Source organism: Physella acuta, unplaced genomic scaffold, assembly GCF_028476545.2.
Source record: "Physella acuta isolate Inbredline_101_S28 unplaced genomic scaffold, ASM2847654v3 ptg000357l, whole genome shotgun sequence".
Classification (NCBI taxonomy): domain Eukaryota; kingdom Metazoa; phylum Mollusca; class Gastropoda; family Physidae; genus Physella; species Physella acuta.
The window spans coordinates 543,581-567,808 of NW_026731876.1; the positions used below are offsets into that span (position 1 = coordinate 543,581).

Genomic DNA, 24,228 nt, shown 5'->3' on the forward strand with positions numbered 1-24,228 from the left:
GAAGAAAATTGCTGTTAGAAGCAAGAAAATCAGTTAGTTAAATGTTTGACTTTCAGGAGTTTGAGAAGCAGCTGGAAGATCTGAAGAACCAAAGTGCTAACTGGAACATCCAAAACATTTCCATCCTAAGCCCTCAGCTCCAGAATGATCTAACCAACTTCACTGGAGTGTTTGAGAACATCAATTTTACTCAGTACTTTCTAGAGGTGAGTCACACACACACTCTTGATTGTTGATGTTTACATACACTCACACACTCTGGAGTTTACACACACACACACCCACACACTCTGGAGTTTACACACACACACCCACACACTCCTGAGTGAACCATTTGATGTTTCCACACACTGAGCTATGCTGGAGTATTCATATGCTCTTTTGTAATAAAGATATCGTTACATTTGAAATGAGTGGTAGTGGGAGTGAGCTCCCCTTAACATTGATATATTTGTATAGAACAGTCAGGGCAAGGATGGTATTTCAATCAGGCTATAGAAGTGGGAGGTAAGTTTGTCACAAAGCCCTCCATTTTTTGAGCAAACATTTTGAGGCCAAAAGTTCTTAGAATATGTTTTTTTTTGAGAATATGATATCAAATTATTATCTAATTAAGATGACTTTTGAGAAACTGCAAATAACTTACAGATTTTGGTTACTGGCAGTTGATGGCAACCTATGTATAGAGTCAAATTCTTATGTAGAAAATTTCAGTCCTGTTGTCAAGTTATCATGTTAACACATACACAGACTTTCAGGCGAGACAGTAAAACAGTTTTTTTCTAATTCATGGAGGTGTACACTGATAATTAGCACAATTTTGCTACTCCTCCCAATTAAAACAAATTATCGCCATGAGAGGGTCACACCACTCAGCTGTTGAGTTGGTCCATTGAGGGTCACACCACTCAGCTGTTGGTCCATTGAGGGTCACACCACTCAGCTGTTGAGTTGGTCCATTGAGGGTCACACCACTCAGCTGTTGGTCCATTGAGGGTCACACCACTCAGCTGTTGAGTTGGTCCATTGAGGGTCACACCACTCAGCTGTTGAGTTGGTCCATTGAGGGTCACACCACTCAGCTGTTGAGTTGGTCCATTGAGGGTCACACCACTCAGCTGTTGGTCCATTGAGGGTCACACCACACAGCTGTTGGTCCATTGAGGGTCACACCACTCAGCTGTTGGTCCATTGAGGGTCACACCACTCAACTGTTGAGTTGGTCCATTGAGGGTCACACCACTCAGCTGTTGAGTTGGGCCATTGAGGGTCACACCACTCAGCTGTTGGTCCATTGAGGGTCACACCACTCAGCTGTTGGTCCATTGAGGGTCACACCACTCAGCTGTTGAGTTGGGCCATTGAGGGTCACACCACTCAGCTGTTGGTCCATTGAGGGTCACACCACTCAGCTGTTGAGTTGGTCCATTGAGGGTCACACCACTCAGCTGTTGAGTTGGTCCATTGAGGGTCACACCACTCAGCTGTTGAGTTGGTCCATTGAGGGTCACACCACTCAGCTGTTGAGTTGGGCCATTGAGGGTCACACCACTCAGCTGTTGAGTTGGTCCATTGAGGGTCACACCACTCAGCTGTTGAGTTGGGCCATTGAGGGTCACACCACTCAGCTGTTGGTCCATTGAGGGTCACACCACTCAGCTGTTGGTCCATTGAGGGTCACACCACTCAACTGTTGGTCCATTGAGGGTCACACCACTCAACTGTTGAGTTGGTCCATTGAGGGTCACACCACTCAGCTGTTGAGTTGGTCCATTGAGGGTCACACCACTCAGCTGTTGAGTTGGTCCATTGAGGGTCACACCACTCAGCTGTTGAGTTGGTCCATTGAGGGTCACGCCACTCAGCTGTTGGTCCATTGAGGGTCACACCACTCAGCTGTTGGTCCATTGAGGGTCACACCACTCAGCTGTTGGTCCATTGAGGGTCACACCACTCAGCTGTTGGTCCATTGAGGGTCACACCACTCAGCTGTTGAGTTGGTCCATTGAGGGTCACACCACACAGCTGTTGGTCCATTGAGGGTCACACCACTCAGCTGTTGAGTTGGTCCATTGAGGGTCACACCACTCAGCTGTTGAGTTGGTCCATTGAGGGTCACACCACTCAGCTGTTGAGTTGGTCCATTGAGGGTCACACCACACAGCTGTTGGTCCATTGAGGGTCACACCACTCAGCTGTTGAGTTGGTCCATTGAGGGTCACACCACTCAGCTGTTGAGTTGGGCCATTGAGGGTCACACCACTCAGCTGTTGGTCCATTGAGGGTCACACCACACAGCTGTTGGTCCATTGAGGGTCACACCACTCAGCTGTTGAGTTGGTCCATTGAGGGTCACACCACTCAGCTGTTGGTCCATTGAGGGTCACACCACTCAGCTGTTGAGTTGGTCCATTGAGGGTCACACCACTCAGCTGTTGAGTTGGTCCATTGAGGGTCACACCACTCAGCTGTTGGTCCATTGAGGGTCACACCACTCAGCTGTTGAGTTGGTCCATTGAGGGTCACACCACTCAGCTGTTGGTCCATTGAGGGTCACACCACTCAGCTGTTGAGTTGGTCCATTGAGGGTCACACCACTCAGCTGTTGGTCCATTGAGGGTCACACCACTCAGCTGTTGAGTTGGGCCATTGAGGGTCACACCACTCAGCTGTTGGTCCATTGAGGGTCACACCACACAGCTGTTGGTCCATTGAGGGTCACACCACTCAGCTGTTGAGTTGGTCCATTGAGGGTCACACCACTCAACTGTTGGTCCATTGAGGGTCACACCACTCAGCTGTTGAGTTGGTCCATTGAGGGTCACACCACTCAGCTGTTGGTCCATTGAGGGTCACACCACTCAGCTGTTGGTCCATTGAGGGTCACACCACTCAACTGTTGAGTTGGTCCATTGAGGGTCACACCACTCAGCTGTTGGTCCATTGAGGGTCACACCACTCAGCTGTTGGTCCATTGAGGGTCACACCACTCAGCTGTTGAGTTGGTCCATTGAGGGTCACACCACTCAGCTGTTGAGTTGGTCCATTGAGGGTCACACCACTCAGCTGTTGGTCCATTGAGGGTCACACCACTCAGCTGTTGGTCCATTGAGGGTCACACCACTCAACTGTTGGTCCATTGAGGGTCACACCACTCAGCTGTTGAGTTGGTCCATTGAGGGTCACACCACTCAGCTGTTGAGTTGGTCCATTGAGGGTCACACCACTCAGCTGTTGAGTTGAGCCATTGAGGGTCACACCACTCAGCTGTTGAGTTGGTCCATTGAGGGTCACACCACTCAGCTGTTGGTCCATTGAGGGTCACACCACTCAGCTGTTGGTCCATTGAGGGTCACACCACTCAACTGTTGAGTTGGTCCATTGAGGGTCACACCACTCAGCTGTTGGTCCATTGAGGGTCACACCACTCAGCTGTTGGTCCATTGAGGGTCACACCACTCAGCTGTTGGTCCATTGAGGGTCACACCACTCAGCTGTTGGTCCATTGAGGGTCACACCACTCAGCTGTTGGTCCATTGAGGGTCACACCACTCAGCTGTTGAGTTGGTCCATTGAGGGTCACACCACTCAGCTGTTGGTCCATTGAGGGTCACACCACTCAGCTGTTGAGTTGGTCCATTGAGGGTCACACCACTCAGCTGTTGAGTTGGTCCATTGAGGGTCACACCACTCATCTGTTGGTCCATTGAGGGTCACACCACTCAGCTGTTGAGTTGGTCCATTGAGGGTCACACCACTCAGCTGTTGAGTTGGTCCATTGAGGGTCACACCACTCAGCTGTTGGTCCATTGAGGGTCACACCACTCAGCTGTTGAGTTGGTCCATTGAGGGTCACACCACTCAGCTGTTGAGTTGGTCCATTGAGGGTCACACCACTCAGCTGTTGAGTTGGTCCATTGAGGGTCACACCACTCAGCTGTTGAGTTGGTCCATTGAGGGTCACACCACTCAGCTGTTGAGTTGGTCCATTGAGGGTCACACCACTCAGCTGTTGAGTTGGTCCATTGAGGGTCACACCACTCAGCTGTTGGTCCATTGAGGGTCACACCACTCAGCTGTTGGTCCATTGAGGGTCACACCATACAGCTGTTGGTCCATTGAGGGTCACACCACACAGCTGTTGGTCCATTGAGGGTCACACCACTCAGCTGTTGGTCCATTGAGGGTCACACCACTCAGCTGTTGGTCCATTGAGGGTCACACCACTCAGCTGTTGGTCCATTGAGGGTCACACCACTCAGCTGTTGAGTTGGTCCATTGAGGGTCACACCACTCAGCTGTTGGTCCATTGAGGGTCACACCACTCAGCTGTTGAGTTGGTCCATTGAGGGTCACACCACTCAACTGTTGAGTTGGTCCATTGAGGGTCACACCACTCAGCTGTTGGTCCATTGAGGGTCACACCACTCAGCTGTTGAGTTGGTCCATTGAGGGTCACACCACTCAGCTGTTGGTCCATTGAGGGTCACACCACTCAGCTGTTGAGTTGGTCCATTGAGGGTCACACCACTCAGCTGTTGGTCCATTGAGGGTCACACCACTCAGCTGTTGAGTTGGTCCATTGAGGGTCACACCACTCAACTGTTGAGTTGGTCCATTGAGGGTCACACCACTCAGCTGTTGGTCCATTGAGGGTCACACCACTCAGCTGTTGAGTTGGTCCATTGAGGGTCACACCACTCAGCTGTTGGTCCATTGAGGGTCACGCCACTCAGCTGTTGAGTTGGTCCATTGAGGGTCACACCACTCAGCTGTTGGTCCATTGAGGGTCACACCACTCAGCTGTTGAGTTGGTCCATTGAGGGTCACACCACTCAGCTGTTGAGTTGGTCCATTGAGGGTCACACCACTCAGCTGTTGAGTTGGTCCATTGAGGGTCACACCACTCAGCTGTTGGTCCATTGAGGGTCACACCACTCAGCTGTTGGTCCATTGAGGGTCACACCACACAGCTGTTGGTCCATTGAGGGTCACACCACACAGCTGTTGGTCCATTGAGGGTCACACCACTCAGCTGTTGGTCCATTGAGGGTCACACCACTCAGCTGTTGGTCCATTGAGGGTCACACCACTCAGCTGTTGGTCCATTGAGGGTCACACCACTCAGCTGTTGAGTTGGTCCATTGAGGGTCACACCACTCAACTGTTGAGTTGGTCCATTGAGGGTCACACCACTCAGCTGTTGGTCCATTGAGGGTCACACCACTCAGCTGTTGAGTTGGTCCATTGAGGGTCACACCACTCAGCTGTTGGTCCATTGAGGGTCACACCACTCAGCTGTTGAGTTGGTCCATTGAGGGTCACACCACTCAGCTGTTGGTCCATTGAGGGTCACACCACTCAGCTGTTGAGTTGGTCCATTGAGGGTCACACCACTCAACTGTTGAGTTGGTCCATTGAGGGTCACACCACTCAGCTGTTGGTCCATTGAGGGTCACACCACTCAGCTGTTGAGTTGGTCCATTGAGGGTCACACCACTCAGCTGTTGGTCCATTGAGGGTCACACCACTCAGCTGTTGAGTTGGTCCATTGAGGGTCACACCACTCAACTGTTGAGTTGGTCCATTGAGGGTCACACCACTCAGCTGTTGGTCCATTGAGGGTCACACCACTCAGCTGTTGAGTTGGTCCATTGAGGGTCACACCACTCAGCTGTTGGTCCATTGAGGGTCACACCACTCAGCTGTTGAGTTGGTCCATTGAGGGTCACACCACTCAGCTGTTGGTCCATTGAGGGTCACACCACTCAGCTGTTGAGTTGGTCCATTGAGGGTCACACCACTCAGCTGTTGAGTTGGTCCATTGAGGGTCACACCACTCAGCTGTTGAGTTGGTCCATTGAGGGTCACACCACACAGCTGTTGAGTTGGTCCATTGAGGGTCACACCACACAGCTGTTGAGTTGGTCCATTGAGGGTCACACCACTCAGCTGTTGGTCCATTGAGGGTCACACCACTCAGCTGTTGAGTTGGGCCATTGAGGGTCACACCACTCAGCTGTTGAGTTGGTCCATTGAGGGTCACACCACTCAACTGTTGGTCCATTGAGGGTCACACCACTCAGCTGTTGGTCCATTGAGGGTCACACCACTCAGCTGTTGGTCCATTGAGGGTCACACCACTCAGCTGTTGAGTTGGTCCATTGAGGGTCACACCACTCAGCTGTTGGTCCATTGAGGGTCACACCACTCAACTGTTGAGTTGGTCCATTGAGGGTCACACCACTCAGCTGTTGAGTTGGTCCATTGAGGGTCACACCACTCAGCTGTTGGTCCATTGAGGGTCACACCACTCAGCTGTTGAGTTGGTCCATTGAGGGTCACACCACTCAGCTGTTGGTCCATTGAGGGTCACACCACTCAGCTGTTGAGTTGGTCCATTGAGGGTCACACCACTCAGCTGTTGGTCCATTGAGGGTCACACCACTCAGCTGTTGAGTTGGTCCATTGAGGGTCACACCACTCAGCTGTTGAGTTGGTCCATTGAGGGTCACACCACTCAGCTGTTGAGTTGGTCCATTGAGGGTCACACCACTCAGCTGTTGGTCCATTGAGGGTCACACCACTCAGCTGTTGGTCCATTGAGGGTCACACCACACAGCTGTTGGTCCATTGAGGGTCACACCACACAGCTGTTGGTCCATTGAGGGTCACACCACTCAGCATTTGGTCCATTGAGGGTCACACCACTCAGCTGTTGGTCCATTGAGGGTCACACCACTCAGCTGTTGGTCCATTGAGGGTCACACCACTCAGCTGTTGAGTTGGTCCATTGAGGGTCACACCACTCAACTGTTGAGTTGGTCCATTGAGGGTCACACCACTCAGCTGTTGGTCCATTGAGGGTCACACCACTCAGCTGTTGAGTTGGTCCATTGAGGGTCACACCACTCAGCTGTTGGTCCATTGAGGGTCACACCACTCAGCTGTTGAGTTGGTCCATTGAGGGTCACACCACTCAGCTGTTGGTCCATTGAGGGTCACACCACTCAGCTGTTGAGTTGGTCCATTGAGGGTCACACCACTCAACTGTTGAGTTGGTCCATTGAGGGTCACACCACTCAGCTGTTGGTCCATTGAGGGTCACACCACTCAGCTGTTGAGTTGGTCCATTGAGGGTCACACCACTCAGCTGTTGGTCCATTGAGGGTCACACCACTCAGCTGTTGAGTTGGTCCATTGAGGGTCACACCACTCAACTGTTGAGTTGGTCCATTGAGGGTCACACCACTCAGCTGTTGGTCCATTGAGGGTCACACCACTCAGCTGTTGAGTTGGTCCATTGAGGGTCACACCACTCAGCTGTTGGTCCATTGAGGGTCACACCACTCAGCTGTTGAGTTGGTCCATTGAGGGTCACACCACTCAGCTGTTGGTCCATTGAGGGTCACACCACTCAGCTGTTGAGTTGGTCCATTGAGGGTCACACCACTCAGCTGTTGAGTTGGTCCATTGAGGGTCACACCACTCAGCTGTTGAGTTGGTCCATTGAGGGTCACACCACACAGCTGTTGAGTTGGTCCATTGAGGGTCACACCACACAGCTGTTGAGTTGGTCCATTGAGGGTCACACCACTCAGCTGTTGGTCCATTGAGGGTCACACCACTCAGCTGTTGAGTTGGGCCATTGAGGGTCACACCACTCAGCTGTTGAGTTGGTCCATTGAGGGTCACACCACTCAACTGTTGGTCCATTGAGGGTCACACCACTCAGCTGTTGGTCCATTGAGGGTCACACCACTCAGCTGTTGGTCCATTGAGGGTCACACCACTCAGCTGTTGAGTTGGTCCATTGAGGGTCACACCACTCAGCTGTTGGTCCATTGAGGGTCACACCACTCAACTGTTGAGTTGGTCCATTGAGGGTCACACCACTCAGCTGTTGGTCCATTGAGGGTCACACCACTCAGCTGTTGAGTTGGTCCATTGAGGGTCACACCACTCAGCTGTTGGTCCATTGAGGGTCACACCACTCAGCTGTTGAGTTGGTCCATTGAGGGTCACACCACTCAACTGTTGAGTTGGTCCATTGAGGGTCACACCACTCAGCTGTTGGTCCATTGAGGGTCACACCACTCAGCTGTTGAGTTGGTCCATTGAGGGTCACACCACTCAGCTGTTGGTCCATTGAGGGTCACACCACTCAGCTGTTGAGTTGGTCCATTGAGGGTCACACCACTCAACTGTTGAGTTGGTCCATTGAGGGTCACACCACTCAGCTGTTGGTCCATTGAGGGTCACACCACTCAGCTGTTGAGTTGGTCCATTGAGGGTCACACCACTCAGCTGTTGGTCCATTGAGGGTCACACCACTCAGCTGTTGAGTTGGTCCATTGAGGGTCACACCACTCAGCTGTTGGTCCATTGAGGGTCACACCACTCAGCTGTTGAGTTGGTCCATTGAGGGTCACACCACTCAGCTGTTGAGTTGGTCCATTGAGGGTCACACCACTCAGCTGTTGAGTTGGTCCATTGAGGGTCACACCACACAGCTGTTGAGTTGGTCCATTGAGGGTCACACCACACAGCTGTTGAGTTGGTCCATTGAGGGTCACACCACTCAGCTGTTGGTCCATTGAGGGTCACACCACTCAGCTGTTGAGTTGGGCCATTGAGGGTCACACCACTCAGCTGTTGAGTTGGTCCATTGAGGGTCACACCACTCAACTGTTGGTCCATTGAGGGTCACACCACTCAGCTGTTGGTCCATTGAGGGTCACACCACTCAGCTGTTGGTCCATTGAGGGTCACACCACTCAGCTGTTGAGTTGGTCCATTGAGGGTCACACCACTCAGCTGTTGGTCCATTGAGGGTCACACCACTCAACTGTTGAGTTGGTCCATTGAGGGTCACACCACTCAGCTGTTGAGTTGGTCCATTGAGGGTCACACCACTCAGCTGTTGGTCCATTGAGGGTCACACCACTCAGCTGTTGGTCCATTGAGGGTCACACCACTCAGCTGTTGAGTTGGTCCATTGAGGGTCACACCACTCAGCTGTTGGTCCATTGAGGGTCACACCACTCAGCTGTTGAGTTGGTCCATTGAGGGTCACACCACTCAGCTGTTGGTCCATTGAGGGTCACACCACTCAGCTGTTGAGTTGGTCCATTGAGGGTCACACCACTCAGCTGTTGAGTTGGTCCATTGAGGGTCACACCACTCAGCTGTTGAGTTGGTCCATTGAGGGTCACACCACACAGCTGTTGAGTTGGTCCATTGAGGGTCACACCACACAGCTGTTGAGTTGGTCCATTGAGGGTCACACCACTCAGCTGTTGGTCCATTGAGGGTCACACCACTCAGCTGTTGAGTTGGGCCATTGAGGGTCACACCACTCAGCTGTTGAGTTGGTCCATTGAGGGTCACACCACTCAACTGTTGGTCCATTGAGGGTCACACCACTCAGCTGTTGGTCCATTGAGGGTCACACCACTCAGCTGTTGGTCCATTGAGGGTCACACCACTCAGCTGTTGGTCCATTGAGGGTCACACCACTCAGCTGTTGAGTTGGTCCATTGAGGGTCACACCACTCAGCTGTTGGTCCATTGAGGGTCACACCACTCAACTGTTGAGTTGGTCCATTGAGGGTCACACCACTCAGCTGTTGAGTTGGTCCATTGAGGGTCACACCACTCAGCTGTTGGTCCATTGAGGGTCACACCACTCAACTGTTGGTCCATTGAGGGTCACACCACTCAACTGTTGAGTTGGTCCATTGAGGGTCACACCACTCAGCTGTTGAGTTGGTCCATTGAGGGTCACACCACTCAGCTGTTGAGTTGGTCCATTGAGGGTCACACCACTCAGCTGTTGGTCCATTGAGGGTCACACCACTCAGCTGTTGGTCCATTGAGGGTCACACCACTCAGCTGTTGGTCCATTGAGGGTCACACCACTCAGCTGTTGGTCCATTGAGGGTCACACCACTCAGCTGTTGAGTTGGTCCATTGAGGGTCACACCACTCAGCTGTTGAGTTGGTCCATTGAGGGTCACACCACTCAGCTGTTGAGTTGGTCCATTGAGGGTCACACCACTCAGCTGTTGGTCCATTGAGGGTCACACCACTCAACTGTTGAGTTGGTCCATTGAGGGTCACACCACTCAGCTGTTGGTCCATTGAGGGTCACACCACTCAACTGTTGGTCCATTGAGGGTCACACCACTCAGCTGTTGGTCCATTGAGGGTCACACCACTCAGCTGTTGAGTTGGTCCATTGAGGGTCACACCACTCAGCTGTTGAGTTGGTCCATTGAGGGTCACACCACTCAGCTGTTGGTCCATTGAGGGTCACACCACTCAGCTGTTGAGTTGGTCCATTGAGGGTCACACCACTCAGCTGTTGGTCCATTGAGGGTCACACCACTCAGCTGTTGGTCCATTGAGGGTCACACCACTCAACTGTTGAGTTGGTCCATTGAGGGTCACACCACTCAGCTGTTGAGTTGGTCCATTGAGGGTCACACCACTCAGCTGTTGAGTTGGTCCATTGAGGGTCACACCACTCAGCTGTTGAGTTGGTCCATTGAGGGTCACACCACTCAGCTGTTGAGTTGGTCCATTGAGGGTCACACCACTCAGCTGTTGGTCCATTGAGGGTCACACCACTCAGCTGTTGAGTTGGTCCATTGAGGGTCACACCACTCAACTGTTGGTCCATTGAGGGTCACACCACTCAGCTGTTGGTCCATTGAGGGTCACACCACTCAGCTGTTGAGTTGGTCCATTGAGGGTCACACCACTCAACTGTTGGTCCATTGAGGGTCACACCACTCAGCTGTTGAGTTGGTCCATTGAGGGTCACACCACACAGCTGTTGAGTTGGTCCATTGAGGGTCACACCACTCAGCTGTTGGTCCATTGAGGGTCACACCACTCAGCTGTTGGTCCATTGAGGGTCACACCACTCAGCTGTTGAGTTGGTCCATTGGATCCTAGAACTGTGTTGTTGCTGGGTACAAGTTTGTGCTGAGTTTCATTATTATTGAGAGAACAAATTTATTCCTTAAAATATTTTAATCTTGAATTCAGTCACTGATTAAATATAACTTTTTACTTTAGGGAAAACTTTTTTTTTTAAATTATATTAATATCTACATATTTGTTGGAGAACTAAGTTCACAGCTACAAAACCTACTCATTTTAATAAGCAACTGTTACATTTTGCATGCTTAAGTTTAATAAGATGTAAACTAGTTTCAAGATTTTAATGAAGGACCAACTGTTAAGAGCCAGCCAAACTTAGGGTGCTCAGACATTGTGTTGTTCTTGTTACTGTGTACACAAATAGACAATTCTTTCAATTTTTTGACCCAGGTTTAGCAGCCACTTTAAAATACCAAATTTTATTTTTCAGTTGCTAAAGGTGGGTTGCATGATTTGGCTTGCTCACATTAGTGTCTTATTCCTTGGCTAATGTCTTCTTTTTGCATGTTAGATTTGGGTGATTGGGCTGTGGTCATAACTGTAAGTGGACAGGGATGGTCATAACTGTAAGTGGACAGGGATGGTCATAACTGTAAGTGGACAGGGATGGTCATAACTGTAAGTGGACAGGGATGGTCATAACTGTAAGTGGACAGGGATGGTCATAACTGTAAGTGGACAGGGATGGTCATAACTGTAAGTGGACAGGGATGGTCATAACTGTAAGTGGACAGGGATGGTCATAACTGTAAGTGGACAGGGATGGTCATAACTGTAAGTGGACAGGGATGGTCATAACTGTAAGTGGACAGGGATGGTCATAACTGTAAGTGGACAGGGATGGTCATAACTGTAAGTGGACAGGGATGGTCATAACTGTAAGTGGACAGGGATGGTCATAACTGTAAGTGGACAGGGATGGTCATAACTGTAAGTGGACAGGGATGGTCATAACTGTAAGTGGACAGGGATGGTCATAACTGTAAGTGGACAGGGGTGGACATTACTGTAAGTGGACAGGGATGGCCTTCCATGGACTGTGGTGTTTTCTGTAAGTGGACAGGGATGGTCATTACTGTAAGTGGACAGGGATGGTCATAACTGTAAGTGGACAGGGATGGTCATTACTGTAAGTGGACAGGGATGGTCATTACTGTAAGTGGACAGGGATGGTCATTACTGTAAGTGGACAGGGATGGGCATTACTGTAAGTGGACAGGGATGGTCATAACTGTAAGTGGACAGGGATGGTCATAACTGTAAGTGGACAGGGGTGGACATTACTGTAAGTGGACAGGGATGGCCATCCATGGACTGTGGTCATTACTGTAAGTGGACAGGGTGGCCATTACTGTAAGTGGACAGGGATGGTCATCCATTTAACCTCAGAAATGAGTGGCAGGAATTGATCAGTTCTGCTTTTTGTGTCTTTAAGTTTAATGCACTGGAATATTAGCTGGTGTTTCTGTGTTAAGTTACAGTCGTAGGTGAAGGCTGATACAGTGGTAGATGGGTGCTGGGTACATTGGTAGATGGGTGCAGTGGTAGTGGTAGGTATAATCTTGGTACAGTCGTAGATGGGTGCTGGGTACAGTGGTAGATGGTGCTGGGTACAGTGGTAGATGGTGCTGGGTACAGTGGTAGTGGTAGGTATAATCTTGGTACAGTCGTAGATGGGTGCTGGGTACAGTGGTAGATGGTGCTGGGTACAGTGGTAGGTGGGTGCTGGGTACAGTGGTAGGTGGGTGCTGATCTTAGAGCTGAGCTAGATTGTTTCAGCTTGATTTTAAAAAAAATTGATTTTTAAAAATTTGCAATTACTGTTTCTTCTTTGGTGTCTAAATTTCCCTGTGTTTTTGTGGTAGTTTTAGTTTTACTTTGATGCCCTGCTTTAACCTGTTTTTCTGTTGTCATGAGTTAATGCAGTAGTGCTTTATGAGTTGTATTTCATGCATGACTGTTGTGGTCATGAAATGTAGTAGTGTTTATAATGCATTAATGTCATGGCCTAGTTGCCATGTTCCATTTAAACATTTTGTTTTCTGCTGTCACTAATTAAAAAAAGAAACTAGTGTCACTAATTAACTAGAGTCTGTAATTAACTTGTTGACTGAATAATCACCACTTCAGTAAGCAAGTTCCAATAAAGCTAGCTAGTGCATGTATGGTGTCTGTGGTGATCTGAATGGTTTGAGCTTCCTACATGTCTCTGTGTCTGATGTAAGCAGCTATACTTCTAGCAAGGACGAACTAAAACATGTTCTAAGGCAATCTCTTCATCTGCCCACATTCACTCCTTTATTGCAAACAAATGTTTTAATCATAAACTGTTCAATCTTAGACTTCTGTTTTGCAATCAGTATTTGTGGCAGTAAGTAAACAAACTAAATACATTGATGCAATATTTATGGCATTAAACAAACTAAATACATTGATGCAATATTTATGGCAGTAAACAAACTAAATACATTGATTTTTTGAGTGTGCGCTATCCTAAACATTATTGTTCATAATATTAGACGACAACTAACTTTCTGCCATAATAAATTTTAAATTTATTTCACAGCTAGAAAAAAATATGACAATAGCTGAGATTCCAGTTTTGGTGATGATGGTCAATGGATTTGCTGAAAAGGAGAGCAGCTCGGTTGGTTTCTAGTTGTTTTTTTTCTGATGGGGTCTACTTGACTGATGGGGTCTGGGTCTACTTGACTGGTGGGTTGGGGAATGGGGTTGGGGGGGTTCTAGTTTTTTTTTCTACTTGGGTCTATTTGACTGGTGAGGTCTACTTGACTGATGGGGTCTACTTGACTGGTGAGGTCTACTTGACTGATGGGGTCTACTTGACTGGTGAGGTCTACTTGACTGATGGGGTCTACTTGACTGGTGAGGTCTACTTGACTGATGGGGTCTACTTGACTGGTGAGGTCTACTTGACTGATGGGGTCTACTTGACTGGTGAGGTCTACTTGACTGATGGGGTCTACTTGACTGGTGGGGTCTACTTGACTGATGGGGTCTACTTGACTGGTGGGTTGAGGGGGGGGGGGTTCTAGTTGTCTCTGTACTGACCAAGCCAGCTTGACAATGGAATGAACTAATTTTGTCCATAAATCTCCAGAGCACCAAAAACCAAACCAAGATAGATCTGCTCAGGAGTTCTGCAGACAGACTGAGTAAGCTGAACAATGAGACCCTGCCCAGGATGAGGAATCATTCTGTAAGTTTTGGTGTTTGACTGTAGAGGAATCATTCTGTCAGTTTTGGTTTGACTGTAGAATGTGAACATCCACCACCTTAGGCTCCATGCTATGTACGCTGCTCAACGAAGAGTGTGCTAGGTATTCCACTCAATGATGAGTGTGCTAGGTATTCCACTCAATGATGAGTGTGCTAGGTATTCCACTCAATGATGAGTGTGCTAGGTATTCTGCTCAATGATGAGTGTGCTAGGTATTCTGCTCAATGATGAGTGTGCTAGGTATTCTGCTCAATGAAGAGTGTGCTAGGTATTCTGCTCAATGAAGAGTGTGCTAGGTATTCTGCTCAATGAAGAGTGTGCTAGGTATTCTGCTCAATGAAGAGTGTGCTAGGTATTCTGCTCAATGAAGAGTGTGCTAGGTATTCTGCTCAATGAAGAGTGTGCTAGGTATTCTGCTCAATGAAGAGTGTGCTAGGTATTCTGCTCAATGAAGAGTGTGCTAGGTATTCTGCTCAATGAAGAGTGTGCTAGGTATTCTGCTCAATGTGTTTTCTGTATGTCTTTCAGAACGAACTTAATGTTACTTTGTCCAACTTGCAACAAAAAAGCACTCTAAAGGTAACTTTATTTTCCAAAAAAAATTTTAATTAAAAAAAAAACCACTGTTTCTCAGATATTTAGTCAGTGATGAAGCAATATTGCCTGAAAATGTAAATTAAAAAAAAATTATTCCTGAGATTTTGTGTTACAGAGTCAAGTATTAGATCTGATAAAAAATTTGACAGAAGCCCAAAATAGATTCAACTCCAACAAGAACTCTCTTATTCAGCAGGTAAGTTAGACGCAGCACTCTCAACTATAACTATTCTTTTAATGATGTACCTAGGACTGTATAAAACGTAGATCTACTTTGAACTAGATTAGCCATCAATTAGTAAACATTAATGAAGCTGTTGTTGTTCTATTTTTGTTCTCATGCTGAACTTTTCTATTGACCTTAGAAAATCTCAGTGCTGGCTGACAATATTATAAACTCTACAAAACAGAAACTTTCAGATGTCAAGCATGAGGTAAACTTGGTTGCTGTTGTGTGGGGGCTCATGTCCATGGTAGTGTTGTGTGGTAGTGTGGCAGGTTGGGTGGTAGTGTGGCAGGTTAGGTGGTTGTGTGGCAGGTTGGGTGGTAGTGTGGTAGGTTGGGTGGTAGTGTTGCAGGTTGGGTGGTCGTGTAGCAGGTTGGGTGGTCGTGTGGCAGGTTGTGTGGTAGTGTGGCAGGTTGGGGGTAGTGTTGCAGGTTGGGTGGTCGTGTGGCAGGTTGGGGGTAGTGTTACAGGTTGGGTGGTAGTGTGGCAGGTTGGGTGGTAGTGTGGCAGGTTGGGTGGTAGTGTTGTCTGGTAGTGTGGCAGGTTGTGTGGTAGTGTGGCAGGTTGGGTGGTAGTGTGGCAGGTTGGGTGGTAGTGTTGTCTGGTAGTGTGGCAGGTTGTGTGGTAGTGTGGCAGGTTGGGTGGTAGTGTGGCAGGTTGGGTGGTAGTGTTGTGTGATAGTATTGATAGGGTTTGTGCTCTGCTTGTTAAGCATGACTTTGTTAGCATCTAAACTTGAAAATTTAAGCAACAAGTCAGTCTATTTCTTGAAGAGTGTTGTCAACTTTAATGGGGGGTTTCTGTGTCAACTTTAATGGGGGTTTCTGTGTCAACTTCAATGGGGGGTTCTGTGTCAACTTTAATAGGGGGTTTCTGTGTCAACTTTTATGGGGGGTTTCTGTGTCAACTTTAATAGGGGTTTCTCATGTCAACTTTAATGGGGGGTTTCTGTGTAAACTTTAATGGGGGGTTTCTGTGTCAACTTTTATGGGGGTTTCTGTGTCAACTTTAATAGGGGGTTCTGTGTCAACTTTAATGGGGGGGGGGGGTTCTGTGTCAAATTTAATAGGGGTTTCTCGTGTCAACTTTAATGGGGGGTTCTGTTGAAACATAGAGAGATCTCAGTAATCAGGTGTATGGTAAAAGATGTCAGCTTAACCTAGTGAGATGTTAAAAATGTGAACTTTATCTACAAAGATGTTGATTTAAGATGTGACTTTTATGCTTAGATTCGAACGAACATGGCCCCCTGTGCACCATTATCTAACGCAGTGTTTACCATGAGTGATGCTGTTTGTGTTTTGTTGATAAATCCACTTGTAAGTATTGGCAGATATTGCAATTTTAGTGTATTTGGGCTCTAGCCTAACATACACACATTTTTAGCTGTAGAAATTTTTTAATTATTTAGTCATTAGCTGCAGCTGTTTAACATTGGTTGTCCAATAATTGATGTCTCAAGGACTGATGACCCTAATGTTTTACCCACAGAATGGCCTCTGGTTTAGCTTTGGCTGGTGTCTCTTCTTCTTTGTCATCTGCCTCATCTTTGCCATCCTCCTCACCAGCCAGTACCGCAGAGAGATGAAATATGAGAAAGACTTTGATGACCCGTGGGTATTCTGTAGACAACATTATCATTACCATGTACTTGTACAAAAACCATGTTATCATCACCATGTACTTGTTTGTATTAGACCATGTTATCATCACCATGTACTTGTTTGTATTAGGCCATGTTATCATCACCATGTACTTGTTTGTATTAGACCATGTTATCATCACCATGTACTTGTTTGTATTAGGCCATGTTCTCATCACCATGTACTTGTTTGTATTAGCCCATGTTGTCATCAGCAACTAGAACTTTACTCCATATTATTCCACCCTGCCCACACCTTAACGACTTTGTTTCTCTCTCCAACCCAGCCACTACCCAATGTATGGAGGCTCCAACCAAGACACCATTCCCCTAACCAGGTATGTCCACACATGTTGCTTTAGTTAGACCAAGCTAAGACAACTACATCTGACCAAATGTCTGGCCAAAGATATGGGGCAAAGATAGATCTGGCGGTAATCTATCGTTTTAGGTACGTAAAATCGCCCGCGACTAGTAATGTGAAAGACAGGTGACTCCTTGAATTTTAATAATTATTTCACATTTTGAGGAGGATATATGTTTTGAAAAATACAAAAATGATTCCTTGTTTCATTTATGTACCTGTTTTTAAACAACTGAATTGAAACTTTTCAGTAATAAATGAAGACTAGCGATGTTTCCAACAGATGCAACCATGCTCATTTACTCTAGCAGCCATCTTGTCTAAGTTCTTTTTTTGCAAACTTAAAGCGCCAGATTCAGGGGAAGGCAACTCTATTTTACAAATGGCTGCTGTTTATATAGGAAATCTTGCTCGCAAACACTGCTATTTAAAGTTAATTTCTGGTCTATATTGATATATTTAGCCATTGATTTAGGTTTATTATTCATTTATCTATAATATTTGACAAAAATATATCACAATATACTTCTATTAAAGCCTTGACAGTGAGGCAACTTTTTCGCGCATTTCTAGCCGCGGGCGATTTTACGTACCCAAAACGATAGATTACCGATCTGGCTAAATATTAAAGATATCAGGGCAAAGATATCTGGCTAAACATTAAAGATATCAGGGCAAAGATATCTGGCTAAAGGCATGTGGCCAAAGATATTTGGGTTTGTCTTACCTACAGACATGTTTCATTTATTTTTAACCTTCTCCCAAATATGCTTTTAGAGCTTTTTTTAAAACTACATTTTTTTATTTAATCATTTTATAAACCATTTTTTTTAAATTGTTCATTTTTGTAACAAAAATAAATTTTGACTAACTAATTGAAAAGCACATTCTTGAAGTGGCATCACAGAAGTAGATGTTGATGTTTCTTCCACTTATTTTTTTATTAGGTATTTAAACGTGTCGCAAGTTATACATAAGACCCTGTAAAGTGAGTGCGTACGGTCTGGTGCATGCCAAAACCTTTTCATTCCTGGCACCACACGTTTTTGTTGATTCTGGAACTGGCTTTTTTCAATATTCCCTTTTTTTTTTACCTTTGAACCAAACAGCCCGAAAAAATTGCTTTTTGCTATACTTTTGTTTACATTTTGAACTAATCAGTCCGAAAAATATCAACATCATAATTATATACATTTCCTTGGAATTTTTATACTAATTGAACAAAAAGAATCTGTTACTTTTAAGATTTGTAATATTTTTAAAAATAATTTAATGTTTAACCTTTGTTGAATATTTTTTCTGTGATTAAAATTTGGTTCATGGAAAAAAACAAATAACAAAACATTTTTCCAGACAGAATTTTATGGGTCTTTTTACCAAATCAAATTTGGCAACGATAAGATCTGATTTCTTTATCTCAGTCTGTTTCTTACTAACACATTTTCTCTTAGTCTTTTTTTCTCCTTGCTGGTTGTGTAATTTAGCCACAGAATAAATTAGCCACTGATTAAATTAGCCTCTGATTAAATTAGCCACTAATATTAGAAAATGTATTTTTGGCTTTGTGCAAGTTACCTGTATTGACTAATGAATGAATTTTTGCCGTGCACCATACTGTTGCATTTTGATTTGTCTTTACAATCTAACACAGTTTCTTTAGTTAGCCTTATTTAAAAGATCACATCTCCATCATCTGACATTACAATCAACAGACTGAAATGCAGAAAAGTAAATATTCATTTCTGTGATTACTGCCAGGGTGTCAGCCAGTGATCTAGATTGGGGTGGGGGGGGGGGGGGGGGGGGGGGTAGGTTTAGACTAATCCTTTTCCTAACTAAAAAAACTGAATATATTCCTGTTTTGAAAAATTTAGATGGGTTAACAAAGTCTATAGGAAGTTTTAATGAATTAAAATTATTTGTAGAATTTTTTTGCTGCTAATTATTTTTAGCAGGACAGAGAATAAAATTTTTAAATATTTTTCTTACTACTCATTTTATGTAATATAAAGCTGTTTGGTGTTATGTAATGGGTATTCTTTTGTCACTATTTTCTGTTAATTTTTTTAAGATCATCCCAGCTACTAACTTAAATACATCTGTTATACTTACTTTTCAAATGTTTTTAAACAGAAATTTTGTGGTGTAACAATAATAAACCTTTCATCCCCTCAAGTTCAGACTTGTTGAAAACAAGAGTGGGCTTTTTCTATGGCATTTATGCCCTTATATGTTATGGAATGTACCAATAATCAACACCATGATTGGCATGATAGAAAATTTTCATTACATTTTTTTACTCTGTTTAACTTTAAAAAATCTTTAGTATAAAACTACTACATTAGGTAACATCTAAATGAATCAATTGTTTGAAAAATTCCGTTGATGAGATTGAATGTCTAGTAGTTTGAGGTAAACAGCTGTCTTAGACCGCACCCTCAGGATTGCAGCATCTTTGATGTGTCTCTTATTTCAGCAGAACCCGTTCAGATAATCATTACTTCATTCAAGTCCTTGGTCAGTCTGACTTCTGGTCAGAATCAAGTTCCCATATATGACACATTTGCTGGCGGAGTCTAATGTACATTTTAAAATATATTTTTAGTTTGCTTTTATTAAAACATACTTGGTTCTTTTTAAACACTTTTGTCGTAGGCTTTCAATAATACTACTTGGTTCTTTTGAGAAAAAAATAGATTTTTTTTTTCTTTTATTTAGTGAACTTTTTTCAATTACTTTTTCCCCCAAGTTTAAAAAAAATGTTCAAATTTTTTGTCAGTGTAAATAGATGTGATTTACCCTTGAACATATCCCTGAAATATATGTGTTGCTTCTCATATAGAATCCTAGTGTTAAACTTGACAGAAGAACCAATTACACGCGCTGCTTATTTTTTTAGAACTGACTGAATTAGCCTTAGGTCTGATTTTAGTAAGCGTGTGCAACTGGCAGCTAGTTAACATGTAAAACAACTCTCTTAGGTGGTGGATTTTCCTCTTGCTACTTGTTTTTCAGACTCAGTCTTATAATCAATACATGCTGTTGAAATCCTTGTCACAAATGGTCGTGTTGTGGTACACAGAATTATGGTACATGCAGAAATCCTGTGTCATTTTATTTCGCCTGTGGTTTAAACATCTATTTTACTGAATAGCCACTTCACTTTTGTTTTTAAAATTTTGCTGATTAGATTTTTTTTATCTTCCTTCAATGTAAATTATTTTTGAGACACAATTATTTTTTAACACCCCCCCCCCCCCCCCCCCCCCAGTTATTGAATGGGCTCTTCCTTGTGGTCCCAGTAGTAGTTTAAAGCTTGACCTTGGCTTCATGTTGGATTACTGGGGGCTGGTCATCTGTCACTGGCTTGGACTGGCTTCACTTAGGGGAGGGGCCATCAGTCATCTCTAGCTTGCATTTGTTTGTCTTGATAACACCTTCTCTCACCTGCTGCTTCTCACTGACTGCCATGCTTGACTGCTCACAGTGTTGACCAGCAGACACGCAGGACCGCCCACCAGCACTACCCCGCTGGAATGTCCAACGCCGGGTACCACCACGAGACCAAACCCGAGCACCTGCCACCACCGTATGTAGAGAACCAGGGCATGCCCCCGCCCAAGTACAATGGACACCAGTACCATGACCTGGCCTCAGCCTACCCATCAGTGCATGATGGCAGGTCTAGCAGCAGTCACAGGGGCAAGAACTCATATTCTTACCCTTACTAACACTGAGCATGCCAACTTTGTTTTTTTTTCTCTTTGTTTCGTAAGTAATTTTCTAATCCCTGCATTTGTTTAGTTGTGCTTTCTAGCTGCATTTTTGTTGTATGGCAATAACATTTATCTCTTGGGACTTAGGATGCACACTTTTTAATTTTTAGATTAAAAACAATACATGAATCTTTTCAGATGAATAAAAAAAAAAGTAAAGAAATAGTTCTTTTAGATTAATAAAAAAAATATCAATCTTAATGTACTATTTTATATTGTTAATTATTTTTTTAAACTTTAAATGTTGTTGGTAAAAGAAATAATCCCAAGAATAAAAAGGATTCCATTGTACAAATGTTACTAAGTCCGCCAATCAACCAAGTAGCTGACACCAAATTTAATTTTTTTTGCCTCAAGCTGATTCAAACACTAGTAGTAAGGAATTTAATCAATCAGATGTGTTAATTATGTAATCAGTTGTTTTAGGCAAACTTAGTATAATTTAACAATGGATTCCTGTTGCCAAATGTATTCCTTAGCATAAATTTTGTAGACCTCTAGTTTTTAGCTGTTCGCTAATGAACGTGCTTTACATTTATTTTAACAGTGTTTTTTTATTTTCTTTATTTTAATGTTTAATTTTTGTGTGGAACTTAATCAAACAACTAATCAAAACCATCTCTAAAAATAATAGGTTACATGTCATATTTGTGTCCGGCTTTTTTGTTTCTCTGTTTTCTTAGTTATCATGTGTATTTAATCTGTTTTTTGACATTTTAATAATTTTCAACTTTTAAATTTTTTTCTAATGTTTTTATCCCAGGACAGACCACTGGTAACATTCCTACCCAACTCTAACTTAGATGCAAGCAGAATCCTAGATGAAAAGGCCCATGATAAAATTTTGCTCCATAGAACAGCTAAAGAACTGAAACTGCTCAACTAGGAGGTGGCGCATCTGCTAAATGATGGCTCCCTACACAGTGTCTTGCCTTAAAGAACTATTTTATCTTGCATTGCCTTATCACTGTTTACAACTAGACTGTTTTAACATATCATTCAAAATTTCCTCCTAAATTCCACTTTATCAATGGCAAATTAAGTTACTAAAATATTGATTTATTCCACTGTATATAACATTTTTTAAATATTGTTTTGTTATTTATTGAGTTATCCCTAAAGTTTTCATATCAGTTGAACGAAGGATCCAGTTTAACTGCCAGTTGTGTAGGCTGAGCCTGTTGTGCTCAGGCAGTGTGACATCATTCCTTATGACTTAAAGACTTCTAGAAACTTGCGTTCAATTATCAAAACTTGAGGAGAATTTAGTTTGTGTGATATTTGCATAATACATTTTTATTTTTAAAATATTGAATAAAAAAACATAAAAATTTCTGAATTAAATTAACTCATGCATTTAAAATTAAATTTGTAATAAGAATAAGCCTATAAAAGTGAATGTTAACTGATAGAAATATGTGAACTTAAAATGTTTGTACTTAATTAATCTTATATTTTAATGTTACTTCTTTATATATCTACCGACATCATAACATAAAATATTTAAATGAAAAATTATTTTTACTTTTTGCCCAACCCAAGTACTAGTTAATTTGTTTCCTAAAATAACAAAACTAAGAAATAGACTTACATCTCCTTTTAACTTTAATTAGTGCATTTAAAACTAATTTTCAGAAGTATTCACAGTATACAATATGTCAAACCTTGAGCAAAATATTTTTAAGAATGTGTTGTCACCCTTTAATTTTTGTCATTTTTTTGCCTTGTTCAAATGGGATTTTGCAATCACCATAAATTGTCATTTTTACATTATTTTTTGAAATATTTTACAATGTTAAGACTTACAATTTACTGTAAAATCCAAGATGTTTACTTTCAAATCCAAGATGTTTACGGACCTCTAATGGTTTTTACTTGATATCATCATCCGTAAGAGTTGAAGCCCATTTTTCACGAGGGCACAGTGGGAGCATAATATTGTCTGGATCTTTCCACACTTCAGGGATGGGCAGGTTTAGTGTTGTTTATGTCAGAGAAAATTGTGTTGCGCTCACCTTGTAGCAGTCTTTGTAAAATAAAATTATTTTTTAAAATTTTTGTCATTTGATAATTTTACATATGTGCCTTTACGTTGATTGCTGTTAACATAAAATAAATGTGCAATTTCTATTGCTTAAATTTTTAAAATAAATACAAACAATTACTTGAAATTTATTTATGTAATTCAACATAGTACGTTTACTTTTTTAAATTATAGATTCACGTTCATGTTATTAATTTTTAACCTTAAATTTAAAATGTTATTTAGTTTTATTTATAACAGAGCTGTAATTTCACGTCATTTAAATTGATGTTGTTAATGCTGCCAATCACTTTGACCAACTGATTAAAAAAACTTTACCTGTGGGATGTGTTAAAAATTTTAAAATCCAGAATTAGAGATCAAATTTTACTGAGAATTTTTCCCTTTTTCTTTCTGGGTTTAGGCTAGAGTTTTAGAAAATATTGTGTTGATTCCAAATTTTCATGAAAAAGTGGCTATAAATGACATAAGTCATAGGACTATTTTTATTCACATTAAAAAAAAAGTGATATTTGACGTTTGTTTATCTCAGAGTGGGAAATTCCACATTATCTTTGGTCATCTTCACATTTTCTGTGGGAGAAGGTCTTGTGGTCATTATCACATTTCCTGTGGGGGTTGTTATTTTCACATTTTGTGAGGGGAAGTCCTGTGGTCATCTTCACATTTCCTGTGGGTAAAGTCTTGTGGTATCGTCACATTTTCTCTAAATACTTGATGGAAGGTCCTCTGGTCATCTAACTGCATTCCATGTTTAAAAAAAGTAAATCCAGGCATAGGTTGTGCAATGAATTTTGTGTGCTGGTGTAGTTTGGTGTGTTGATGCATGCTATGATTGCTGTGTGAGCTGGATTATGTTTTCCATGGAGAATTTGTTTTAACACAGTCGTTAGGTTCATAAACTCCCTGGTCAACTTAATATTATGTGGGGTGGGGGCCGTCGGTTAGTGTGTGGTCAACACAATTTTCTGTGGGGACAGGTTAGTGTGTGGTCAACTCAATTTTCTGTGGGGGGGGGGGGGGGGGCAGGTTAGTGTGTGGTCAACACAATTTTCTGTGGGGACAGGTTAGGGTGTGGTCAACTCAATTTTCTGTGGGGGGCAGGTTAGTGTGGTCAACTCAATTTTCTGTGGGGTAGGTTAGTATGTGGTCAACTCAATTTTCTGTGGGGACACGTTAGTGTGTGGTCAACTCAATTTTCTGTGGGGACAGGTTAGTGTGTGGTCAACTCAATTTTCTGTGTGTACAGGTTAGTGTGTGGTCAACTCAATTTTCTGTGGGGACAGGTTGGTGTGTGGTCAACTCAATTTTCTGTGGGGACAGGTTAGTGTGTGGTCAACTCAATTTTCTGTGGGGACAGGTTAGTGTGTGGTCAACTCAATTTTCTG

The 24,228-nt window shown here is 43.8% G+C and overlaps 1 protein-coding gene across 6 annotated transcripts in view; it reads left to right on the plus strand.

Annotated features, from left to right (window-relative positions):
* LOC131941316 (prominin-1-A) overlaps nt 1–23,847 on the plus strand; it is a 53,729-nt gene extending 29,882 nt beyond the window's left edge. For 4 of the 6 annotated variants that reach the window (XM_059300517.1, XM_059300514.1, XM_059300515.1 and 1 more), the window contains exons 17-27: nt 57–206; nt 13,517–13,597; nt 14,072–14,170; nt 14,720–14,770; nt 14,904–14,984; nt 15,154–15,222; nt 16,244–16,333; nt 16,506–16,627; nt 16,944–16,994; nt 20,508–20,791; nt 21,560–23,847. In XM_059300517.1, coding sequence (XP_059156500.1) covers nt 57–206; nt 13,517–13,597; nt 14,072–14,170; nt 14,720–14,770; nt 14,904–14,984; nt 15,154–15,222; nt 16,244–16,333; nt 16,506–16,627; nt 16,944–16,994; nt 20,508–20,751 — 1,038 coding nt within the window. In that variant the 3' untranslated portion in view covers nt 20,752–20,791; nt 21,560–23,847. Of the gene's footprint in view, nt 1–56; nt 207–13,516; nt 13,598–14,071; nt 14,171–14,719; nt 14,771–14,903; nt 14,985–15,153; nt 15,223–16,243; nt 16,334–16,505; nt 16,628–16,943; nt 16,995–17,967; nt 18,009–20,507; nt 20,792–21,559 lie in introns of all 6 variants that reach the window. The other 2 variants (XM_059300518.1, XM_059300519.1) reach the window with 2 other exon arrangements.
* The last annotated feature ends 381 nt before the right edge of the window (nt 23,848–24,228 follow it).